This window comes from Grampus griseus (genome assembly GCF_964374135.1).
Source record: "Grampus griseus genome assembly, chromosome: 11".
Lineage (NCBI taxonomy): Eukaryota > Metazoa > Chordata > Mammalia > Artiodactyla > Delphinidae > Grampus > Grampus griseus.
In genome coordinates this window covers 102,621,592-102,645,860 of record NC_139005.1, presented here as the reverse complement: position 1 = coordinate 102,645,860, position 24,269 = coordinate 102,621,592, and the positions used below count along the sequence as shown (strand labels likewise).

Sequence of the window (24,269 nt, the reverse complement as noted above, 5' to 3'; positions counted from 1 at the left end):
GAGAGCACTCACAGAGCACTGAGCTGAGCTCCCTGTGCTATACAGCAGGTTCCCACTAGCTATCTATTTTACACATGGCAGTGTGTATATGTCAAAGACCCTGAATAGCAAAAGCAATCTTGAGAAAGAAAAACAGAGCTGGAGGAATCAGGTTCCCCAACTTCAGACTATTCTACAAAGCTACAGTAATCAAGACAGTGTGGTACTGGCACAAAAACAGAAATATGGATCAATGGTACAGGCTAGAAAGCCCAGAGATAAACCCACACACCTATGGTCACCTAATCTATGACAAAGGAGGAAAGGATATACAATGGAGAAAAGACAGCCTCTTCAATAAGCGGTGCTGGGAAAACTGGACAGCTACATTTAAAGGAATGAAATTAGAACACTCCCTAACACCATACACAAAAATAAACCCCAAATGGATTAAAGACCTAAATGTAAGACCAGACACTATAAAACTCTTAGAGGAAAATTTAGGAAAAACATTCTTTGACATAAACCACAACAAGATCTTTTTCAACCCAGCTCCTAGAGTAATGAAAATAAAAATAAAGATAAACAAATGGGACCTAGTTAAACTTAAAAACTTTTGCACAGCAAAGGAAACCATAAACAAGACAAAAAGACAACCCTCAGAATGGGAGAAAATATGTACAAATGAAGCAACAGGCAAGGGATTAATCTCCAAAATATACAAACAGCTCATACAGCTCAATAACAAAAAACAAATAACCCAATCAAAAACTGGGCAGAACCTAAATAGACATTTCTCCAAAGAAGACATATAGATGGCCAACAAGCACATGAAAAGATGCTCAACATCACTAATTTTTAGAGAAATGCAAATCAAAACTACAATGAGGTATCACCTCACACCATTTAGAATGGGCATCATCAGAAAATCTACAAACAACAAATGCTGGAGAGGGTGTGGAGAAAAGGGAACCCTCTTGCACTCTTGGTGGGAATGTAAATTGATACAACCACTGTGGAGAATAGTATGGAGGTTCCTTAAAACACTAAAACCATAACTACTATATGACCCAGCAATCCCACTACCGGGCATATACCCTGAGAAAACCATAATTCGAAATGACACATGTACCTCAGGGTTCATTATGACAGATGAATGTATAAAGAAGATGTGGTACCTATATACAATGGAATATTACTCAGCCATAAAAAGGAATGAAATTGGGTCATTTGTAGAGATGTGGATGGACCTAGATTCTGTCATATAGAGTGAAGTAAGTCAGAAAGAGAAAAACAAATATCATATATTAATGCATATATGTGGAATCTAGAAAAATGGTACAGATGAATCTATTTCCAGGGAAGGAATAGAGACACAAACATAGAGAGCAGGCATGTGGACACAGTGAGGGAAGGGGAGGGTGGGACGAACTGGGAGATTAGGATTGACATATATACACTACCATGCACCCCTATACACTAACAATGAAAGATCAGAAAGAGAAATTAAGGAAATAATCCCATTTACCATTGCAACAAAAAGAATAAAATACCTAGGAATAAACCTACCTGAGCAGGCAAAAGACCTGTACTCAGAAAACTATAAAACACTGATGAAAGAAATCAAAGATGACACAGACAGATGGAGAGATATACCATGTTCTTGGATTGGAAGAATCAATATTATGAAAATGACTATACTACCTACAGATTTTGATATGTTGTATTCTTATTTTCATTTGTCTTCGGGTATTGTTTTATGTCTGCTTTGATTTTTTTCGTTGACCCAATGTTGTTCAGTAGCATGTTGGTCAGTCTCCACATATTTGTGATCTTCCCAGCTTTCTGCTTGTAGTTGATTTCTAGTTTCATACCGTTGGATTGGAAAATTGCTTGATATGATTCCAATCTTCTTAAATTTATTGACACTTGTTTTGTGTCTCAACATACGGTCTATTCTTGAGAAAGTTCCATGTGCACTTGAGAAGAATGTGTTTTCTGCTGCATTTGGATGGAATGTTCTGTACAAATCTATCAAATCCATCTGGTCCCATGTTTCATTTAAGGCCACTGTGTCCTTGTTGACTTTCTGTGTGGGTGAACTATCTGTTGATGTAAGTGGGTGTTAAAATCTCCTATCATCATTGTGTTACTGTCAATTTCTCCCTTTAGGTCTGCTAATGTTTGTTTTAAATATTTTGGTGCTCCCATGTTAGGTGCATATGTATTACTAATGTCATGTCTTCTTGATGAGTAGCCTTCTTCATCATCGTATACTACCCATTTTTGTGTCTTGTTACCTTTTTTGGCTTGAAGTCTATTTTGTCTGATACGAACATGGCTGCACCCCTTTCTTCTGGCTGCCATTTGTTTGGAGCATCACCTTTCATTCCTTCACTGTGAGCCTACGTGTGTCTTCAGAGCTGAGGTGAGCCTCCTGGAGGAAGCTTTAGTTGGGTCTTATTTTTTAATCCACTCTGTGTATTTTGATTGGCGACATCAACCCATTTATATTTAGGGTGATTATTGATAGCTGAGAACTTAGTATTGCCATGTTATTTCTTGTTTTCTGGTTGCTCTACAACTCCATTGTTTCTTTTTTCTTGTGTTTCTGTCTGCCATTTTGGTTTGGTGGTTTTCTCTTATGTTTTTCTCAGTTTCCTCTTTTTTGTTTCATGTCTCTGCTCTAGATTTATGTTTTGTCATTATCATGAGGTTTGTATAAAATGTTTCTGAGATAAAATGGTCTTTTTTCTGCTGATAGCATCTTATCTTCATTTACCTACAAGGGTTCTGTCGTTTTCCTCTTCCCCTTTTGTGTTTTTGTTGTCTCAAATTATCTCTTTTTATGTTGTGAGTTTGTTAACAAATTGAAGTAGCCATAGTTTTTTTCTTCTTTCCCCCTTTTTAACATTTATGCTATAATAAAGTGTTTAAAAACCTATTCTGATAAAGAGTTGCAATTTTCTGATTCTGTCTATTTATCACCTTACTTGAAGTTTTGTGTACTTTAGCCTTTTTGTTTCTGGTAAAAGAGCTCCTTTCAACATTTCTTGTAAGGCAGATCTAGTGGGTTGTTTGTTTGGGTTTTTTTTAATTGAAGTATAGTCAAATACAATGTTGTGTTAATTTCTGCTGTACAGCAAAGTGACTCAGTTATACATATATATCAGTACACTCTTTTTCATATTCTTTTCCACTATGGTTTATTACAGGATATTGAATATAGTTCCCTGAGCTATACAGTGGAAACTTGCTGCTTAACCATTAGGTCTAGTATTAATGAACTTCCTCAGCTCTTGTTTGTCTCGGAAAGTCTTTATTTCCCTTCATATCTGAATGATAACTTTGCTGGATAAAGTATTCTCGGGTGACAGTTTATATCTTTCAGTACTTTGAGAATATCGTTCCACTCCCTCCTGGCCTGTAGAGTTTCTTCTGAGAAATCTGCTGATAAATTAATGCGGGTTCCTATGTAGGTTAACATCCTTTTTTCCCCAGCTACCTTCAAAATTCTTTGTTATTGACTTTTGACAATTTTAATATAATGTGTCTTGGAGAAGGTCTTTTTGCATTGAGGTAATTAGGTGTTCTCTTAACTTCATGGACTTGTATATCCATAACAGGGAAGAGCCAATTTTCACTCCATGTTGGATCTGTTTCTTTGACTTCAGCCTTTGCTCTTCATTGCTTTTGTTATTATAATCATACATAATGGCCTGCCTCAGGGAACCCTACCCACCTGTGAATGGCTGCAAGAGAGAAGAAATTAACACGTCCAAGGCTGGCCATTCCAGATGTTTGCCCTTGTTACTTTACTTCCCTCTCTGATTCTATAAAAGAAACTGGTGTCCAGACCCCAATAAGATGGTTATTTTGAGACACTAGTCTGCCATCTTCTCAGTCTGCTGGCTTTCCGAATAAAGTTGTATTCCTTGCCTCAAAAAAAAGAATTTTATCATTTTAAAAATATTTTATTTCTCTTGCCTCTTATATTTGTATCATTTCTAGATTTCTGTTTTTGCTGTTTCTCTCTTCCATATGGTCTGCTCTATTTCCAATTCTTTCTAATGCATCCTTCATCTCATCTATTGAGTTCTTCAGCTCCAGAATTTCTGTTTGGTTTCTTTTTAGAGTTTCAATTTCTTTGGTAAAGTATTCCTTCAGTTCATTAATTTTCTTCCTGAGCCCATTTAACTACCTTTACGAGTTTTCTTGCAGCTCACTGATTTTCTTCATGACAGCTATTTTGAATTCTCTATCAGTTAGATCACAATATTCCATGATTTTAAGTTTGGTTTCTGGAGAACTGTCATTTCCTTTTTGTGGTACAGTGTTATCGTGGTTCTTCGTGGTGCTTGACAAGTTGTTCCTCTGCCAGTGCATGTGAAGTAGCAAACAGCGTTCTGCTTGAGTCTGCGCTGCCTCTTGTTATATTTGAGAGTCAGCACTTTCCACCCTCCACTGCCTCTGCCAGGGGTGTCGCCCTGTGCCCTCATGATCACTTCTTGTACCTCTGGAGTCACTGGTGTCTTGCTGCTGCCAGCGTGGCTATTACTGCTTCCTGGGGCACCAGGAGAGTGGGCTCTTCCATTTTGCCTGGGATCCCGTGGGCCGCAGGCTCTGCCACTGCCGGGGGAGGGTTTGGGTAGGGGGAGCCAATGTTGCACAGGTATCCCTGTCATGTCCACTGTAAGGTGCACAGGCTCTGTCACTGCAGGGTCGGGGGAGTCATGGGCCCCTCTGCAGCTGAAGGGATGGGATCCCAGGCCTCATGGCTGCCATGGTGGCTGGGGCGATGGAGTCACGTGCGTCACCTCCCCTGCTACTGCCAAGTTCTCTGGGGCTGCAGGCTCAGCTGCTGCAGGTGGGAATCCAGGACTGCAGGCACCACCCCACTGTTCCCCCAGTTCCACCTCCTCTATGGGCTCCAGTCCACCCACCTTCAGATGTACAGAAGTGTGGAATTCTCCAGCACCCTAGTGTATGGGGCAGAGGCACCCTTTTAGCATTGTGAATGTTTTACTGGTTGTAGATTGAAGGGGAGAGACAAAGGGAAGGTCTCAATTTGCCATGTTGCAGACATCCCTCCACGAAACACTATTTTTACTTGAAAGAAAATTGACAAACTATGGTTATTCTGACTTGGGTGTTTGGCAAACACTTTCTCAAAAATGAATAAAGTGAGTGTGTCACTTCATGGAAAACAACTGATAGTATTTGTAGCCAATGATAAAATTTGTGCTTTTAAGCAAAACTTAGATTTTTGGAAAACGTGTGTCTATCATCATGAGCTTAAAGTTTCTCAATATTTAAATATTTTTCTGATGAGATTGGTGGTGACATTAACAAGTGTGATTTTTAAAATATTATATAATAAAATCTGTCAAAATTTGGAAGATCTATATAACTCAAGGAACCAGTATTTTCCAAATGACAAATGAATGCATGATGTTTTAAAATTATGCATAACTAAAAGACCCATTCTGCATGCAAGACAGAGCAATAGATTTTGATGTAGCAGAAGACGAAAAATGGGACATCCCTGGTGGTGCAGTGGTTAAGAATCCACCTGCCAATGCAGGGGACACGGGTTCGAGCCCTGGTCCAGGAAGATCCCACATGCCACGGAGCAAGTAAGCCCGTGCGCCACAACTACTGAGCCTGCGCTCTAGAGCCCATGAGCCACAACTATTGAGCCCGTGCACCACAACTACAGAAGCCTGTGTGCCTAGAGCCCGTACTCCACAACAAGAGAAGCCACCGCAATGAGAAGCCCGTGCACTGCAACGAAGAGTAGCACCCACTTGCTGCAACTAGAGAAAGCCCGTGTGCAGCAATGAAGACCCAATGCAGCCAAAAATAAAAAGATAAATAAATAAATTTATTAAAAATTTTTTCTAAAAAAAAAAAGACAAAAAAGTTCATTGATATGGTTTCAAATTCCAAATTGCAACTAACCTCTAAGAAACTACCTCTTGTCAACTCTTGGTGTAGTATCAACGAAGATCCACAATTATCTGAAAAAGCTATTGTTTGCTTCCAACTACAAATCCAAGTCAGGCTGGGTTTTCTTCATGTTTCAACCAAAACAACACATGGAAGAGACTGACTGCAGAAGCAGGTACAAGAACCAGCCATCTCCAGTTAAGCAGACACTGAAGAAACTTGCAAAAATGTAAAAAACAATGCCACTATTCTCATCAAAGTTTTATTTTATAAAATAGTTACTTTTGTAAGATATTATTTATGTTGACATGTTGAGGGCTTATTATCATTTTAAATGAATAAATAAATCATTCCCTCATGCACATACCATACTTCTTCAAGTGTTCAGTCAGAAAAATCAAATCCTGTCCAAGGGAGAAAAATTAGTCTGGACTCAGAAATTTTCATCTCCAATATTCAAGGTCTAGGACACAATGGAATGATGAGACAACAGCTGTGAGGGAAAGAAGTAGTGACTGTGGCGGGACAGGAAAATGATCCCCCAAGAGAGAGTCACATCCTAATGCTTGGAACCTGTAAATGTTACCTTATTTGGAAAAAGGATCTTTGCAGATTTGATTTAATTAAGGATTTTGAGATGAGATTATCCTGGATTATCCAGGTTGGCCCTGAATATGATCACAGTGTGTTTATAAGAGAGCTAGAGGGAGGGTTTCCCTGGTGGCTCGGTGGTTAAGAATCCACCTGCCGGTGCAGGGGACACAGGTTCGATCCCTGGTCTGGGAAGATCCCACATGCCGCAGAGTAACTAAATCCGTGTGCCACAACTACTGAGCCTGCGCTCTAGAGCCCATGAGCCACAACTACTGAAGCCCGCGTGCCACAACTACTAAAGCCCACGTGCCTAGAGCCCCTGCTCCACAACAAGAGAAGCCACCGCAATGAGAAACCCTCGCACCACAACAAAGAGTAGCCCCCACTCGTCGCAACTAGAGAAAGCCCGCACGCAGCAACAAAGACCTAACGCAGCCATAAATAAATAAATTTATTTTTTTTAAAAAAAAGAGAGAGAGCTAGAGGGAGATTACACAGACAGAAGAGGTGGGAGCAGTGTTGACCACGGAGCAGAGACTGGAGTGATGCAGCCACGTGCTCAGGAATGCTTGCAGCCTCCAGAAAAGACAAGGAATGGATTCTCCCTTAGAACCTCTGAGGAAGTGCAGCCCTGGCGACACCATCATTTCAGCACAGTGACAGTGATTTCACACCCAAAGACTTGGGTATAAGTGGTTTGTTCAGGAAGTGATTCCACGAAACACAGAGATGAAGGAGGAAAAGAGTGGGACAGGAAAGGAGGAATCGAAACGTAGGCGTGTGCTCCTTAGGTTACTGCTCTGGGTAACAACGCCTTCACTTCAGCAGGACCTCCTGAGAAGTGTACAGAATACCTCTTAGGATTGTCCAACCATTCCTCCACTGACTCCTGTCTCCAGGCCCTGAGTTGCCCCCCAGAGACCTAGGCTGTGCTGGTGAGCAGGCCAGGTAGGCTCCTGTGGTATCAGAGAAGGCCTGGGGCAGGAAGTTCAAAGACACACAGCAGGTGCCAGAGATGCATCTCTGTAAGTCCACTGCAATTAAAGGTGTGCTGAGGGCATCATTCAAGACACCAGCTCTTGTATCCCACAGTCTACGCAGGCACCACGTTAAGTCCACGCTGCCGTGATTCTTTGAGGTGAAGTCTCGAAGGTCATGACCTTTACAAAAGCCTTAATATAAGAGTGTCAGTAGAACAAATACAGTCCCCACTGCCACACCTGCTCCTGAGGCTGTAGCTAATATTGGTCATGTCCCTTCTCCTCTGCCCATTCTAGGTTTCCCTCACTGTCAGCCAGCATTTCAGCCGGTCCACATGGCTCTCCTGGTCAGGTTACGAGACCTCCATCCCCGAAGGCTCTGAGCCCTTGGCAGGTTGTGGCTGCTCTTATCACTTGGCATGGAAGCAACCAGACAGAACCAGGCGAGTCCTCCACGCTAGACCAACTCCTGATTGCCCCACTAAGTATCTACCTCTAATAATCGGGACCTACTATCCCCTCCTTCTTTGCCTGCTGGTTCACCGGCACAAGGAGCTCAAAGTGACCTGGTGGAATTTGCAGATTCTGGTTCAGTGGAGGAGTCCTTCCCTGGAATCAGTGGAAGCTCCCTTGTGGAAGTGTTCCCTACCTGGGAACCAGGGGGTCTAATCCAGCAGAGCTCTAGGCTGCTTGTAGGTAATACAGGGTGTCACAGAAGCGGTACAGCCCACAGCAATCTATACATTGCTGTACCTTTTTCACTGTAAAATGAGTTTCTTGGTCCAAGGTAATGTTATACATGATCCCGTGTTGGTAAATCGAGCATTCTCTAAGCTTCTAGATAGTAATGCTACTCTAAGACCTTGTGGATAGGGAAGGCAAACTCATATCCAGAGCAGGTATCAATTCCAGTAAAGATGAATCAACCTCCCTCCTGGGTGGAAAGGATCTGCTGTAACAAACCTGTCACCAAGTCATCTAGGGATGGTACCATATCAGGAGCTCAGCACTAAGACTGCTAACAGGTCAGAAATTCATAGGCAGTAATAATTAGATAAGCCTTGATAAGAAAGAGCCTGTGTTGGTGGGCATAGCTTGCCACCATGACAACTCCATTCATGGCCTCACCTTACAAGCACAAGTGTAGCCAAGGACAGAAGCTGACTGACATCTATCCATCCAATTTGTTACCCAGTGACCCCTGTGCAGTGGGTATGAACATGAGGCACAAAGATACACACACTTGTGGCCAGTGCTACAGGTCCATCTCCTTTCCCAGACCTCCTTGTCTCCAGTATCCCCTCTCGCTCTTGCCAGGTCCCTGACCAACGAGCAAGGCATCTGTCTCAACCCAGAAGTTTATGTGCTCACCTTCCTTAGGCCACTATTCTGTCCACTCCCTTCCCTCCCTACGAAGTGAGTATCCAAGTGTACTGCTCAAAGCTTTGGTCTCTGGAAGAATTCTCTTCATTACTGTCGTTCAGAGCCACCTGAAGTGGGATGGTAGCGCAGCAGTACTTCATTTTCAGCTCATACTAACACATCGAGCTGACCCGTCTGTGAGCCAGACCTAAATTTTTCTTCCTGTCTGCTAAGAAGCACTGGTACAACAAGGTGGGAGACGTGCGGGCCACAGCCACCTCTTCCTATAAATGACCAGTACTCTCTGGACAGACTGGGGTCCAAACCTTTTTCATTGGGCAATGAATTGCTACTGAGCCTGGTGGATTTGCCAGTATCTAGTTTAGGACAGGCAGATTTGGTCACATGATCATTTGATGCCCCATAATCAGGCGCCCAGTCTCTAATTGGGCCCCATAGCGTGTCGGAAGCTGCTTTCAGTTGGTGAGTAGTTCTTCTCTGTGGCTGGCGCGGTCTTGCTTCAGAACCCTAGGGGTGGGCGCCCCAAATCTCCCGCCGGAGCCCACCGAAGGTGCTGCGCAGGGTCCCTATCTGCCACACACAAGTCATAGCCCATTGGCTCTATTGAGAGACAGGGGAACCCATCCTCCAGCGTGGGTCTTCACCAGAGCCCTCCTTTGCTCTGGGCCCCATTCAAAACCAGCAGTCTTCCAAGCCGCCCGATAAATGGGTCAGAACAGTATTCCCAAGTGTGGCACATGCTGACTCCAAAATCCAGAGGTGCATGGAGTGGTAGGCCTCATTTTTCATGTTAGGGATGCAAGATGCAGCAACTTGCCCTTATCTCAGAGGTGACAGCCTGGTTTGCCCTACAACACTGCGCCCCTGGAAACTTCACTGATGACAGGCCCCAGAACTTCTGAGGGTTTATCTCTCATCCTCTGACATGCACTGTCTTACCAGGGACAGAGCACTTGTCACTTTCTTCCTCACCGTGTCCAATTAGCATAATTTCAACAGTTTTATGGAGAATGTCCAGATGATCAAGGTCTCAACGATTACACTGTGACAGAAAGCATGACTTAAAACAGACTTGAAGTAAGACAATGTATACGTTTGGCTGTCCTTCCCATATAAAAGTGAACTGCTTTTGGAAACTTACTCTTTACTACTGGAAATGGAAAGGAATGTTCACCACATCCATTGCATTATCAGGTGCCAGAGGTGCATTAATCAGTTCCAGTACAGATACCTCACCTGACACAGCTGCTGTGATTAGGGATACTAACTGGCTGAGTTTGTGGTAGTCCACCGTCATTTACTTGAATCCATCTGGATTCTGCAGGGGCCACTCAGGTGAATTGAGGGTGATGTAGTGGGGATTTATGTCTTTGAGAGTGAGCAATCTCTGCGATCCCACATGGAATGCAGCATTGGGGAGGGTGGGGCGTTTCAGAGGCTTCCACTTCGCTCTTCCTACCATGACTCTTCTTATGCCACAGATCAGGGATCAATGTACAGGCTCTCCCCACCGCTAGGTATAATTACCCCAAGTATGTACTGGGACCAGAGAAGTGACCTCAACACTTGGGTCAGGACTCTGTTTATCATCTGACTTCCACAGCCTCCACTCAAACCAGTGACTCATGACGCTTCACATACCCTGGCACACGTGTCACCTCAGATCTTGTATCCAACAGCCCTTGAAAGGTCTGGATAGTCCCTTTTCCAAAGTAAATGTGTTACTTTGTTAAGAGGCGCTGGGTCCCCTTGGGGAAAGATTAGAGGAATATTTTTTTATGTACTTATGGTGGCACTGTAGGATCCTTTCTATAAGAGACCAAGCCTCCCTTTCAACCAGTGGACTCCAGGTCTCAGAACTGGCTCAGATTTAAATACAGAGTGAGGGATCATGATTTCCCATTGCAGTGACTGACATTTGCTTTCTGATCACCAATTCTTGATTTTTTTCTCGTTATTCAAATCAAACACCACTCAGGTCAGCTGTTCACCTACTTCACCCCAAAGAACACCATGGTCCAACAGCGCCACAGATCCCCGTGGATCAAGTCTTCCTGGTCGCCACTCCAGCATGGGGCAGAAGAAATGCAAGGAGGCATTTCAAACTGCTGCGGTGGGACAAGGAGACGTGATGCAGCCCCAGGTGCCTGCTCCAAGCTGTGAGCCTCTCCTCCTGGGCTTGATTTTAGGTCTGGAGGCAAGAGGGGTAGTGGAGCAGGACATGAAGACAGTGGTTTCAAGCAGGGTAACAATAGCCTCCTCCAGCGGCGGGCTTCAACTGACAAGGGAGTCTCAGCGGTGAGGAGGGATTTAAGGTTACGCATCAACAAATGTTTATTCGGCACCTACCAGGTGCCCCACACTCCCCACCCCCTAGATGTGAGCCACACACACACACTCTCTCCCCTTCCCCCACACTCAGGACTCGCCACACTCATTCAACGGCCCTCTTCCTTGCCCAACTGCCCCGGGGGCCAAATCTGTACAGTGAGGGGCTGCCGCCGCCGCTGCCCGCGCTGCCCTGTCCGCTCCCAGATCCTGACGAAGGCCCACCTCGCCTCACGAGCACTTTCCCGGTGACACCGCCTTTAGGCGCCGGACCGGCTTCTCAGCCCGGTACGCGCCACCCGCCCACGTGGTTCGCTCACGTGACACGCCACTGCGCCGTGGGCCCTACCGCTCAGGACGCTTCTGATTGGCCCGAACCATTTCCTGCTTCCGGGTTAAGGTCCAAACAGCACTGTCTTTTCGAGCGGCCCCGCCAAGAGGGAGAGGCCATTGGCCTTTGCTCTGAGCAGGGGCGGGGCACAGCCTTCGGAACTAGCACCCGGACGAGGGTCTCCGAGACAGCCGAGCGGCGCCGCAAAGAGCCGAATAGAGCCAAGGAGACCCGAGTACGACCCGAGCAGCGCAGGCTGGCCGGAAGCGGAGCCGAGCGCAGCCGGAAGGAGCCGAGCGCGCCCGAAGGGTCTGTGCGCGGCGGGGCGTTGGCCGAGTCAAGCCCGAGCCATGGCGGCTGAGGGGACAGATGTGGCCAGAGGCGGGGCTGTTGGAGGCCGCCTGGCCAAGGGCAGCTTGCGGCAGGCTATGTGCCCCGACGCGGCCCCGAGCCGGAGGCGCGGCTCGGCGCGGTCGCGAGACGCCGAGCGCCGAGCCTACCAGTGGTGCCGGGAGTACTTGGGCGGGGCCTGGCGCCGAGTACGGCCGGAGGAGCTGAGGGTTGACCCCGTGAGGTGGGAGGTCAGGGGTCAGCCTCTCTTGTGCGCGGGCCGGGGTCAGGCTTAGGCTCGGGCCCTCGGGACACTCAGCGTTCCTGGGCCGGGGGCGGGGCAGGGCCGGGAGCTACGGGGGGGCGCGGGGGCTGGACGCCGGGCCGGTGGAGCGGATGGCGGGCTGAGCGCGCCCTGCTGTGGGTCTGCAGCGGAGGCCTCAGTAACCTGCTCTTCCGCTGCTCGCTGCCTGACCACCTGCCCCGCGTTGGCGAGGAGCCCCGGGAGGTGCTGCTGCGGCTGTACGGGGCCATCCTGCAGGTGAGGAGGGAGTGAAGGCCGCAGTGGCCTCAGGTCCTCTCACCCAAGTGTGGCAGGTGGTATGGTCCCCACTAAGCAGTTGAGGACACTGAGCCTTAGGAGCTAAGTATTTTGTCCATTGTGATACTAACGCCTGCGCTCTGGAGCCCCCGGGCAATAGAACAGGAAGTCCAGATAGAACCAACCAAATAGAACCAGATAGAACCAGATGTGGTGGGAGGAGCAAGAAGACCCTCGGGTGGGTCTCGCCACTTTGCCTCTGGCCCCTTGTGACCGTGGTCCCTTCGCTGTCTGTTTTTCTTAAGGGAGTGGACTCCTTGGTCCTTGAAAGTGTGATGTTCGCCATCCTTGCAGAGCGGTCACTGGGGCCCCAGCTCTACGGAGTCTTTCCAGAGGGCCGGCTGGAACAGTACATCCCAGTACGAGCCCGGCCCCGACCTCCCCGAAGCATCTCCTTCCCCAGCCCCTATTCCCCTTCCCAATGTCTGCTTTCACATCCCTCACCCCAGGTAGGGAATTTTCCCCAAGCCCTGACTTCCCCCACCTCCGTTGCCCCACCCTTCCCCCCTCCTGCCCCAGCCCCTTCACCACCCTGATAGGTTCCTGGGTGCAGAGCAGGCCACTGAAGACGCATGAGCTTCGAGAGCCCGTGTTGTCTGCAGCCATCGCCACGAAGATGGCCCAGTTCCATGGCATGGAAATGCCTTTCACTAAGGAGCCCCACTGGCTATTTGGGACCATGGAGCGGTGAGTCGGGGGCCTCCTCAGGGCTCCTGCACATAGGGCGAACCCTCATGTTGGCAGTTACTACGCTGGGGTGTGACTGAATGCATCTAGTGCTCTGTCTACCTCTCCAGCTGAGTGGATCAAGTGTCCCACTGTCTAGCATGGTTTCTCACACAACAGGCTTCCAAATGATTGCCAGACAAGTCATTCGGTGACCGAACGGGTAGGACAGAGGGGAGGGATAGCAGAGTGAGTATATCCTGTTCTTGGGGCTTCAGGTATTTAAAGCAGATCCAGGACCTACCCAGCACTGGCCTCCCCCAGATGAGCCTGCTGGAGATGTACAGCTTGCAGGACGAGATGGGCAGCCTCAGGTGAGGGCAGGCAGGATGGGGCAGGGGTGGGTGGGTGGGGACAGAAGAGCACAGGAGATGTGCCAGGCACCTAGTGGGGTCCTACCCAGGATTTGCTGAAGGCTGGGGTCAGGGCCTCGCCCATGCGCGTGCCTCTGACCCTCCTTTCGTCACTCCTGCTCAGGACCCATGCCCGTGTTCCCCTGCAGGAAGTTGCTAGACTCTACCCCATCACCAGTGGTCTTTTGCCACAATGACATCCAGGAAGGTAGGAGAAGGCATCTGAGTCTCCCAGCCTCAGGTGAGGGGGGCCAGAGGACCCTGGAGTGACCAGAACCCCACCACATTTCTCCAGGGAACATCTTACTGCTCTCAGAGCCAGAAAACGTTGACGGCCTCATGCTGGTCGACTTCGAGTACAGCAGTTATAACTACAGGTGAGGGTAAGAGGATGGCCTCCCATGGGTCTGTTCCCACAGTGCCCTGGAAAAGCAGACCAGGCCTTCATCTCTGCATCCCAGCTGCCCAGCGTATTTGGGGACTGAGTGTCCACCTTATTCCCTCAGGGGCTTTGACATTGGGAACCATTTTTGTGAGTGGGTTTACGATTACACTCATGAGGAGTGGCCTTTCTACAAAGCGCAGCCTGCAAACTACCCCACCCGGGGACAGCAGGTATGTGGGCCAGAAGCTGGGAGCAGGACCTGGCTTAGAAGGGAGAAGGAGATTGAAGTCTGGAAGGAATGGCGAGCAAGGGTGTTAACTGGGAAATGCTCCCCAGTCTCCCCATTTCCTGACTCTTGTCTTTTGATTTCAGCTCCATTTTATTCGCCACTACCTGGCAGAGGTAAAGAAAGGTGAGACCATCTCCCAAGAGGAGCAGAGGAAACTGGAAGCAGATTTGCTGGCAGAGGCTAATAGGTGAGGAAAGACGTGTGGGGCAGGGGTGGAGCAGGGTGCAGAGGCAAGGGGGGGAATGTGGCAGGTAGACTCACTGGGCTGCAGGTTAGGGGTCAGTGCAGAGTGGGGGCAGGAAGTGGGGATGAGGTCTGAGGCTGATGGGGAAGAACAGTTTGAGAGTGGGAAGAGTCAGGACAGGGTAGGGGTTAAGACGATAGGGGAGAAGTTAGAGCTTTGGGGCTTGACCAGCCTGGAGGAGGGGGTTCAGGCAGTGCCAAATGTGCTCTGAACCCCCCTTTTCCTGCTCCCCCTCAGGTATGCTCTGGCATCTCATTTCTTCTGGGGTCTCTGGTCCATCCTCCAGGCATCCATGTCCACTATAGAATTTGGTTACTTGGTAAGTAACCAGGTTGGGTGAGTTAGGTGTGGGGACAGGGCGCAGCAGAGGCCTTGGACCCTTTAGGCCAGCTGTGGGCAGACTGAGGGGGGTGTGGGGTGCTAGTCCCACCCCTTTTCACCAGTGCGCGGGTTTCCTTCCTTAGGAGTACGCCCAGTCTCGGTTCCAGTTCTACTTCCAGCAGAAGGGAGAGCTGACCAGCTTCCACTCCTCATCCTGACTCTCCACATCCCAACTCCTTGGATTTCTCCTGGAGCCTCCAGGGCAGGACCTTGGAGGGAGGGACAAAGGGGAGGCCCTGGGGACTGGGCTGAGCCCGAGTGAGACTGGGGTTAAGGAGGCTGACCTTCCCCCTTACCCCCCGAGTTTGAGCAGGTCCCCACCGCAGGCAAGTGGGCAGAAGCCCTGGGATGTGTACCTTAAGACAATAAACTAGCTTCTTCCTTCACACCGTCCTAACCCTGCTTGGGTGCGGCGGCAAGTACCGACCAAGGACTGCACACAGATTGACAAAGGGGCCACTGCTAGGAGCCTCAGTTTCCTCTCCTGAAAAGCGTGGCTGTTGGGTGATCTGGGCTTGCAAGTGGTTAGGGGTCCATTCTGCTGTCCCCCACCCCGGCTCCAGCTTAGAAGTGATAAATACTCAGAGGACTTGGGTCGGGCAGTGGGGAGTTACCGGGTACAAAGAGGGCCCCGGGGTGGGGCTGCCCAACCCTGAGCACTGGAGATCAGGGAACAGGAGGCACAGCTGACACACTGGTGACCTTTTCCCTACATTCGGCTATTTTTAGCTCTAATGCCACCATCCTCACGTGAGACCCGTTGGGCGCCCCAGGCTCTCAGACCTTTGAGCCATCTTCATCTTGCAGAAACCCGGCTCCCCCCCACTCCTGATTCTCGCCTCGGAGCCGGGGAGATTCTGGTTGCCAATCCCTAACTGTTCTCTCAACCCAAATTTGGGAGTGGGTGTCAGGTTCCCGGTGAGGGCGGGACTTAGGTGGCCAGGCCTGAAGGACGTGGGGACACAGGCCACAGTGACTGTCCCCACAAGCGGACAGGAGCACACCCGAGCCGTGAGTGGAGTTGGGGGTGGCTCTGGGCTGCCGGCCTGGCCCAGGGCTCTGAGCCGGCAAGTGGGGCGGGGGAGGGGGGTTGAGGCTGGTGCCAGGGTCCCACGTGGCAGCGCTGGGGGTACGCAGACCCCGCCTCACTCCAGACCAGACCGACTCCGCTTCCGGGGCCCCTCTAGCCCCCACCCCGAGGCCGCCCTACACTGTCCTCGGGATTCCTGACGTTTTCAAGGCCCTGACCCCCTTGCGACCCCCGCACCATCGCACGAAGGTTCTGCGGCGGTTGGCGAGGCTGGGGGTCCAGGGGTGGGGCCTCGGCGCTGCGGGTGGCCGTCTCAGGGCGGAAGGGGAGGGAGGCGGGCTGGGGGCGCGGCCAGTGCCCGGGGGCGGGGCCTCGACGCGGGTGGCCGTGCTGCCCGCACACCCTCCTGCCACCTCCCAGGTGCCCAGCAACTCCCAGGTGCCCAGCAACCCACAGGATGGCGGAAGCGCACCAGGCTGTGGCCTTCCAGTTCACGGTGACGCCAGAGGGGGTCGACTTCCGGCTCAGTCGGGAGGCCCTAAAACACATCTACCTGTCCGGCATAAACTCCTGGAAGAAACGCCTGATTCGCATCAAGGTGGGCGCAGGTGGTTCTGGTCTCTTCCAGCAGGTGCAGAATCGAGCCTTCCAGGGAGGCAGAGGCTAGGTGTCAGCTGCTGCCCATTGTCAAGGTCCTCCACCCCCATCTCGGCTGACAGCTCTGTGGAGTGACAGGCTCCAGCAGTGCAGAAACCAGAGGGGTGCTCAAGGCGTGGAGAGGAGATGGGTGTGCATGAAGTGTCAGTGGGACACAGTAATCAGGTGCTGCAGGTGTGGGAGTGTGGAGGGGGGGTCCACCAGACGTGAAGGAGAAGTGAAAACAGGCAAAGACTTCATAGGTGCCTGCTTACCCCAGTCCTTGCTCTGTGAGCATTCCTGTTTTTGCCCACAGAATGGCATCCTCAGGGGTGTGTACCCTGGCAGCCCCACCAGCTGGCTGTTCGTCGTCATGACGACACTGGGTTCCTCCTACTGCAACGTGGACATCTCCATGGGGCTGGTCTGTTTTATCCAGAGATGGCTTCCTGAGGGGTAAGAAGTGGGGCCATGAGAAAGGGCTGGGTGGGCTCCAAGGCCAAGGTTCCTGAGCTGGGCAGTTACAGGACAACAGCCATTGGAGGTAATAGGGGCAGCCCTCCCTGGGGGCGACCACCATCTCAGTCCCTACTTCTGTGACTTCGAGTGTGACGCACTCAGAGGCTCAGATGTGAGCGTGTCCAGGGAGTTTTTCCTCCCTTGGTGCCTCCCCCGAGATGGCTCACATACATCAGGACTGCAGAGTCAGAATCTCCCTGAGGTTGGTCTCAAGTGGACCCCCCTGCAGTCCTCTCCCCTTCTCTGATAGATGTGGCCCCTACCGGAGCCCACAGACACGGACACTTCTCAGCATGGCCATCTTCTCCACGGGGGTCTGGATGACGGGCATCCTCTTCTTCCGCCAAACCCTGAAACTGCTGCTTTCCTACCACGGTTGGCTGTTCGAGATGCACGGCCAGATCAGCCACTTCACCAGAGTCTGGGCTGTGAGCAGAAGCTGGTGGAGGGGTCCAGGCAACGGGTTTGAGACCCCAGGGCCTCACTTTGGGTTCTGAGCTGGAGGGGACAGCCAGGCGGGGCACTGGTGCCTGGCGGGGTTTGTCCCGGTTTTGAGGGTCTGGGGTACCCCTCCAGTGTTTGCTAGTTTCCATTCTTTCCCCCAGCTTCCCCCTCAACATTCTCCACTCTGTACCCCCAGATGTGTGTCCGCCTTCTGTCCGGCCAGCGGCCCATGCTCTACAGCTTCCAGACATCTCTGCCCAAGTTGCCCGTGCCCAGCGTGTCAGCCACGATTCATCGGGTGAGGGCCTGGGTCAGACATCCCAGTGGGCAGGGCAGGCTGGACTCAGAGAACTTATCCAAACATAAGGGACTGTCCCTTACAAAGAGTCGGCTTGAGAGGGAGCAATGGGGCTGGGCTTGGAAGAAGGTCAGGACAGAGGCAGCTCTTGCTGACTGGCCCTCACACGGGCAATAACTTGGCTGGACAGTACCTAGAATCCGTGCAACACTTATTGGATGACGAGGAATATTACCGAATGGAGACGCTGGCCAAGGAATTCCAGGAGAAGACTGCCCCCAGGCTGCAGAAGTACCTGGTACTCAAGTCATGGTGGGCAGCCAATTATGTGAGTTCTACCTCCCGGGCTTACCCTCTCCCACCCTGTGTCCTGGCTGCTCACAGCCCACCCTCCTCTGCCCCAGCTCCAACCTCCCACCCACCCGCAGGTGAGCGACTGGTGGGAAGAGTATGTCTACCTTCGAGGCAGGACTCCCCTCATGGTGAACAGCAACTATTATGTCATGGTAAGGGCTAGAGCCACATTGGCTCCTGTGTGCTCAGCTCTGTCCCCAGCTCTGGTCTCAGGGCAAGGAACCTGGACGACAGTTCAGAGCCCTAGTGGTGGTTTCTGTAGGCAAGTGGGGGTTCTGAAGTGAGGCCTGAAGGAGAGGGAAGATGCGGGGGTGGGGGTGGTGGTCATATCCTGGAAGAATAGTCAGGAAGCAGCTCGCAGGCGATGGGGATACTGAGGGTCTGGAGAGCCCAGTAGACCCCACAGGCTGATACTGTCACTCCCAGAGTTCCTCAGGCTCACTGTTCTGCCCAGCTCAGGCGCTCTCACTTCCTTCCTTGTTCCCTTGCTGGCTTTCCAGCCACAACTTCCCAGCCGTCCTGACGCCATTACCAGGGAACTTCCTTAAGTGTGTCTTAAGCAGATCCAGAGCTGTTTCTTGTAGAGCTCAGGGGGTCACTGTCGGTCCCTATCCCACATGACTGACCCTTTTCCTGCTCCTAGTACAAGACTGTGCACAGCCAGCTGGGAGAGGCTGCCCAGCCACTGCCCTGTGCACCTCTTTGCTCTCCCACTTCCAAAGCACGTTTCAAGTAGCATGCTGGCATTTTCCTCCTCCACAAAGCTGTCTTTCCAGAAACCTATATGCAATTTGTCTAGACCAGAGGTTTTAAGCTGTTCTGTAGTGGCAGGACCCCTTCCTCAAAGAAAAATAAACAAAACATCAACAAATACAATGGGTTTGGAAAAGCAGCTCAGGTCGAAGCCAGGGCAGGGGGTTATCTGATCAGTAGTTATGCATTTCACTTCTTGTACTTGGTTCTCAGAGGGTGTGCAGGATGGACTGGGGAAAGGGGGCAAGACACCCCAGACAGAGAGATGCCACTGTGCACACCTGTCACAGCCTCCTTGCAGGCTCCGTTCTCTCCCTGTAGGACTTAGTGCTCGTCAAGAACACAGACGTGCAGGCAGCCCGCCTGGGAAACATTGTCCACGCCATGATCATGTATCGCCGTAAACTTGACCGTGAAGAGATCAAGCCTGTGAGTTGGGTTGGGGGTGAGGGCGTGACCGGGAGAGGAGGCCTGCGTCTGAGCTGTGCTGGGCCGTCCTCCTAGGTGATGGCGCTGGGCATCGTGCCCATGTGCTCCTACCAGATGGAGAGGATGTTCAACACCACCCGGATCCCAGGGAAGGACACAGGTACTAGGCCGCGGCCGGGCGCCCGCGCTGGGACCGCAGGATGGAGGCCGCCCCCTCCCAGCTGTGGGCCCACCACGGCCAGATGCCCTACCGCCTGCTGGTCACCAAGCGTCCTCAGTGTCTCAGGGTCATGTAGCTGCGAAAAATAGTTTGTGGCCGATACTAGACACCTGCTGTTTACAGGCACGGTGCTAGTCCTGGGACCCTGGGAGACCCAGGTCAGAGCCCCTCCCCTGCAGGGGCTCACAGTTCGGGAGTCTCCCGCGCAAAGATCAACAGGAGGCCTAGTGGAGCTCCCCGCTCAAGGAGCCTGTAGAGGAGGAGGGGTGGGCTCGCCCAGGGCCCCCAGGGCCGCCAAGCAGCACCCGCATTTCTAATGCCAGGACAGTCTGTGGGATTTCCTAGAGCTTTGGTTTTCTCTTCTGTGCAATGCCTCATGGGACTGTGGTTGGCATTAAATGACAGACAGCGAAGCTCAGGGCACGGGGCCTGGCTTGGTGCCAGCAGATTCCACCAGGCGAAGGGTCCATGCGGTCACCTGGTGTGAGGCTGGGGGGCCATCCTGAGTGGCATGGGGGGAGGGAGGAGCTCCCTACCTTCCCGCCTGAGCCCACCCATGGCCTCTGCCACAGACGTGCTGCAGCACCTCACAGACAGCAGGCACGTAGCCGTCTACCACAAGGGCCGTTTCTTCAAGTTGTGGCTCTATGAGGGCTCCCGCCTGCTCAAGCCTCGGGACCTGGAGATGCAGTTCCAGAGGATCCTGGATGACCCCTCCCCACCCCAGCCTGGGGAGGAGAGACTGGCGGCCCTCACCGCAGGGGGAAGGTATTGGGGCCCAGGTTCAGGCGCCGTGAGGAGAGGAGTTGGGTTCTGTGTGCCACCCTGGAACTCGGCCAGAGCCCTCAGCAAGGGAGGAGCGTGGGCCCCAGCGTCCTCTGCGTAAACCAGGACCTGTGGTCGTAAGGGGCGCGGCAGGAGGGTAGCTGCTGTGACCTCTAACTGCTGGTGGCTAGGTGGGGGTGTGTGGAGAAGGGGGACACAGATCCTGGGAGGTGCCCTCACGCCCACAGGGGCCCCCCCCCCCGCTCACTCTGCCCTCCTGCCCTCAGAGTGGAGTGGGCTCAGGTACGCCAGGCCTTCTTCAGCTCCGGCAAGAACAAGGCTGCCCTGGATGCCATCGAGCGCGCTGCTTTCTTTGTGGCTCTGGATGAGGAGTCTCACCGCTATGACCCTGAAGACGAGGCCAGCCTCAGCCTCTACGGCAAGGCCTTGCTGCACGGCAGCTGCTACAACAGGTACCGCACCCCCAGCTCCACTGCAGGCCCCACCCCGCCCACCCCTGGCTCCTCCCCTGCCCCACCCACCTGGGGGTCCTCCCCTGCCCCACCCACCCCGGGCTCCTCCCCCTGCCCCCACACCGCCACCCCATCTCCGCCCGCTGCAGGTGGTTCGACAAGTCCTTCACTCTCATCGCTTTCAAGAACGGCCAGCTGGGCCTCAACACAGAACACGCGTGGGCAGACGCCCCTATCATAGGGCACCTCTGGGAGGTAGCAGGTCCTGGGAGAGGTCCCGCAGGGCAGGGGCGGGGCGGGGACCGGGGCAGCAGGGCAAGGACGGCCTCTCAGCCTGACCTTGCCCCTGCAGTTTGTCCTGGGCACCGACAGCTTCGACCTGGGCTACTCGGAGACTGGGCATTGTCTGGGCACACCCAACCCTGTGCTGGCCCCCCCTCAGCGGCTGCAGTGGGACATTCCTGAGCAGGTGTGCGGGCCGAGAAGGGGCAGGGGTGGGTGTGCGAGAGTGACAAGTGTCTGAGATGCCCTGTGGCCCTCCCCTCTGTCCCAGCCCCACCCTCAGGGTAAGGGTCCAGAGTGTCTCATGGTCCAGACTGGCTACAAGGAGAATAGAGACCCCAGGACTATTTCGGGGCTGGAGAAAGACATGAGGTGTGAGCTCGTGTCCAGGGAGTACCTGTCAGTGCTTCCTCCCCGACAAAGCCCAGCCAGGCATCTGTGCTGATGCCCCTGGCTTGTCCTTTGCGTCTCCTTCTCCTGAGGATGTCAAGCACACTGAGGCCTGCCCAGCCTTGCCTACATCCTCAGGCCTCCTGGACGTGACCCTGGAGTCCTCCTGGAGAGCTCTGCCCCCAGCTGATCCCTCCGTGTCTTGGCAGTGCCAGGCAGTCATCGAGAGCTCCTACCAGGTGGCCAAGGCGCTGGCTGACGACGTGGAATTGTACTGCTTCCAGTTCTTGCCCTTTGGCAAAGGCCTCATCAAGAAGTGCCGGACCAGCCCTGACGCCTTCGTGCAGATCGCCCTGCAGCTGGCATACTTCCGGGTAGGAGCCCCAGGCCACTGAGCAGGCAGGGGTGGCACCAGGGCCCACTTGCAAGATTCATCCCTCTGTGTTCCGTAGGACAGAGGCAAGTTCTGCCTGACCTATGAAGCCTCGATGACTAGGATGTTCCGGGAGGGACGGACAGAGACCGTACGTTCCTGCACCTGCGAGTCCACAGCCTTTGTTCAGGCCATGGTGCAGGGGCGCCACCTGGTGAGACCCCCGTGGCCTCGCGCTGACGTGACCGCTCGGCCTCCTGCCTGCTGTAGGGTCAGGGCTACTCTTCACTGCTCGGTTTCTGCCCCCAGAAAGCAAACCTCCAAGATCTGTTCCGGAAAGCGGCTGAGAAGCACCAGAATGCGTGCCGCCTGGCCATGACAGGGGCTGGCATTGACAGGCACCTCTTCTGCCTTTACGTGGTTTCCAAGTTCCTGGGGGTCAGCTCCCCTTTCCTGGCTGAGGTCAGTGTTGATGGGCGTGCCCTCTGTCCTCAGGCCCTCTCCTGGTGGGTCTTGGCCTGTTTTCTGTCCGGACAGCTGGGGCCAGTGTTCCCGGCCCACACGCCACCCAGGCCTGTGGACTGGCACCAAGCGGGAGCCTCCCCCTCGTGGAGTGGCTGTTGGCGTGAGGGGGGATGGACAGACAAACATGATATGTCAGGTGGTGGCAGCGCTTGTGAGAGAAGGGCAGAGGCTCAGGGGAACCGGGGCGTCCAGGTGGAGGGAACCTCCAGTGCCCGGACATTGACACTGAGGCAGGAGTGTGGGATGTGGGAGGGACAGTGGGAGGGGTGGGGGGCGGAGCCAGGGGACGGACAGACAGGTCACCTGATGGTGGGTTTTGTGCAGAGGCTGTGATGGTGAGAACAGACTAGGGGACCACGGACAGCAATCAGGAAGGTCCTGCGTCCTGTCCCTTCTGCATCCTTAGCCAGGACGGTGCCAGGCTCACGCACCTGTCCGCAGGTGTGCATGGCACCTGACTGCCGGCCTCCCTGTTGCAGGTGCTCTCAGAACCCTGGCGCCTCTCCACCAGCCAAACTGCTCAATTCCAGATCCGCATGTTTGACCCAAACAAGTACCCCAATCACCTGGGTGCTGGCGGTGGCTTTGGCCCTGTAAGTGCCCTTGAAGGTGGACAGGTGGGAAGGACCAGGGGCTGGGGTGTCAGCGGAGAGTGCAGGGCCTCGAGGAGGTCAGGCCAGAGGCAGGAGCACAGCCCTGGACCTGCCCTGCCTGGAAACAGGATAGGTACCTGTCGACCCCAGCAAGAAAGGTGGCTGGGACCCCACCCATGTTGACACCCACTGCTGGAGTGACCCTTCCCGGGGCTTCTGTACCCTCTGAAGTGGGCTTATGGAGACAGTCCAGATATCCCACTGAGACACTCATGTGGGCTAGTTTGTCGGGGAGCTAGAGACCCCCTGCAAACGTGAGGGGGGCCTCCTGAGGGAACCTGAGGTCCTGGAACCCCCGGTGGGGTCTTCTCTTCTGTTTTCATACTGTTTCCTGGGGATGGGCCCTTCCTGTGAATCTTGTGGGCAGAGCAAGGATAACATCAGCTTGGCTTCCAGATACTCAAGGTTCAGTTCACCTCTTCTTCTTCACCCCTTGTGCTCCCCTCAGGTAGCTAATGATGGCTACGGGGTTTCCTACATGATCGCGGGTGAGAACACCATCTTCTTCCACGTCTCCAGCAAGTTCTCAAGCTCAGAGACAGTGAGTGTCTCCTGCTCCCACTCAGCCTGAGGAGGGGTCGCCCCCCAGGGCATGTCTGGCTGGGGAAGAATCCTTCCCTGTGGGGACAGAGGGGCGGGGGCTCACCTGGAGGTTGGTCTGAGCTCTTGACTCCCGCAGAATGCCCAGCGCTTTGGGAACCACATCCGCCAAGCTCTGCTGGACATCGCTGATCTTTTCCAAGTTCCCAAGGCTGACAGCTGAGGGCTGGAGAAATGCCAGCTGCCCTTCTGTCCCCACATTGTGGAGGAAGGGGCCTGTGGTCCGCTTGCAGGCACAGCGGTGGCCGTGCACAGGTGCCCAGGCTCCAAGGACACCTCTGGAAGCAGGTGCTCCCTGGGCAGACGCTGCTCCCTGAGGGCTCAAGTGGTGGAGGTAGCGCTGGAGCAAGAAGGGAATCTTCTTTTTGTTTTTTTCTTGCTAGATGTTAATAAAAATAAAGCTGTATAATTCTATTTTAGCCCTTAAGTACCTGTGTTTTTTGGTGGGGGAACTAGGAGGCCCTTCCCCTGCTCCGGCCTGAGGCCAGGGATGTGGCAAGGGAAGGTCTAGGGCTGGAGACTATTTGTGAGAGGTTCTGACCTGCTTTGAAAGGTGGGTCTCTGCTGTCTACACCCACATACGCACTTGGAATAAATTCTTGCTTCAGAACGTCCACCTGTTCCCTGGGCCCATTTCTGTTTGTCTTCTGGAGAGTGGGGCCCTCTGTGCAC

The 24,269-nt window shown here is 52.7% G+C and overlaps 2 protein-coding genes across 5 annotated transcripts; both read left to right on the top strand.

Annotated features, from left to right (window-relative positions):
* Window positions 1-11,690: 11,690 nt before the first annotated feature.
* Window positions 11,691-15,302, top strand: CHKB (choline kinase beta). Of its 3 annotated transcripts, none has more exons than XM_082665371.1 (11): window positions 11,691-12,118; window positions 12,307-12,415; window positions 12,721-12,924; window positions 13,029-13,162; window positions 13,420-13,515; window positions 13,704-13,762; window positions 13,850-13,931; window positions 14,061-14,169; window positions 14,312-14,415; window positions 14,710-14,791; window positions 14,937-15,292. In XM_082665371.1, exons 1-11 carry the CDS (start codon window positions 11,895-11,897, stop codon window positions 15,009-15,011), a joined length of 1,278 nt encoding a protein of 425 aa, XP_082521497.1. In that variant the 5' UTR covers window positions 11,691-11,894; the 3' UTR covers window positions 15,012-15,292. The 3 variants fall into 3 exon arrangements, with proteins under 3 accessions (XP_082521497.1, XP_082521498.1, XP_082521499.1); XM_082665372.1 differs by having other exon boundaries at window positions 12,721-12,834; window positions 14,937-15,290; XM_082665373.1 differs by lacking the exon at window positions 14,710-14,791 and having other exon boundaries at window positions 12,721-12,834; window positions 14,937-15,302.
* Window positions 15,303-15,714: 412 nt separating this feature from the next.
* Window positions 15,715-24,030, top strand: CPT1B (carnitine palmitoyltransferase 1B). 2 transcript variants are annotated; one of them, XM_082665369.1, is made up of 19 exons: window positions 15,715-15,864; window positions 16,304-16,481; window positions 16,836-16,975; window positions 17,289-17,466; window positions 17,679-17,780; window positions 17,971-18,108; window positions 18,185-18,286; window positions 19,209-19,316; window positions 19,392-19,476; window positions 20,109-20,304; window positions 20,589-20,774; window positions 20,924-21,029; window positions 21,127-21,243; window positions 21,656-21,820; window positions 21,899-22,033; window positions 22,129-22,281; window positions 22,824-22,937; window positions 23,446-23,538; window positions 23,677-24,030. In XM_082665369.1, exons 2-19 carry the CDS (start codon window positions 16,341-16,343, stop codon window positions 23,758-23,760), a joined length of 2,343 nt encoding a protein of 780 aa, XP_082521495.1. In that variant the 5' UTR covers window positions 15,715-15,864; window positions 16,304-16,340; the 3' UTR covers window positions 23,761-24,030. The 2 variants fall into 2 exon arrangements, with proteins under 2 accessions (XP_082521495.1, XP_082521496.1); XM_082665370.1 differs by having other exon boundaries at window positions 15,716-15,864; window positions 18,209-18,286; window positions 23,677-24,029.
* Window positions 24,031-24,269: the final 239 nt, after the last annotated feature.

What these genes read in the sequence shown, in the direction of transcription:
- CPT1B (XM_082665369.1), top strand. Translation starts at nt 16,341, where the DNA reads ATGGCGGAAGCGCACCAGGCTGTGGCCTTCCAGTTCACGGTGACGCCA. An exon ending in AACGCCTGATTCGCATCAAG is followed by an intron (nt 16,482 to 16,835) that starts GTGGGCGCAGGT and finishes TTTTGCCCACAG; the next exon opens with AATGGCATCCTCAGGGGTGT. An exon ending in GCCCTCACCGCAGGGGGAAG is followed by an intron (nt 20,305 to 20,588) that starts GTATTGGGGCCC and finishes TCCTGCCCTCAG; the next exon opens with AGTGGAGTGGGCTCAGGTAC.
- CHKB (XM_082665371.1), top strand. Translation starts at nt 11,895, where the DNA reads ATGGCGGCTGAGGGGACAGATGTGGCCAGAGGCGGGGCTGTTGGAGGC. An exon ending in GACGAGATGGGCAGCCTCAG is followed by an intron (nt 13,516 to 13,703) that starts GTGAGGGCAGGC and finishes GTTCCCCTGCAG; the next exon opens with GAAGTTGCTAGACTCTACCC. An exon ending in CCACAATGACATCCAGGAAG is followed by an intron (nt 13,763 to 13,849) that starts GTAGGAGAAGGC and finishes ACATTTCTCCAG; the next exon opens with GGAACATCTTACTGCTCTCA.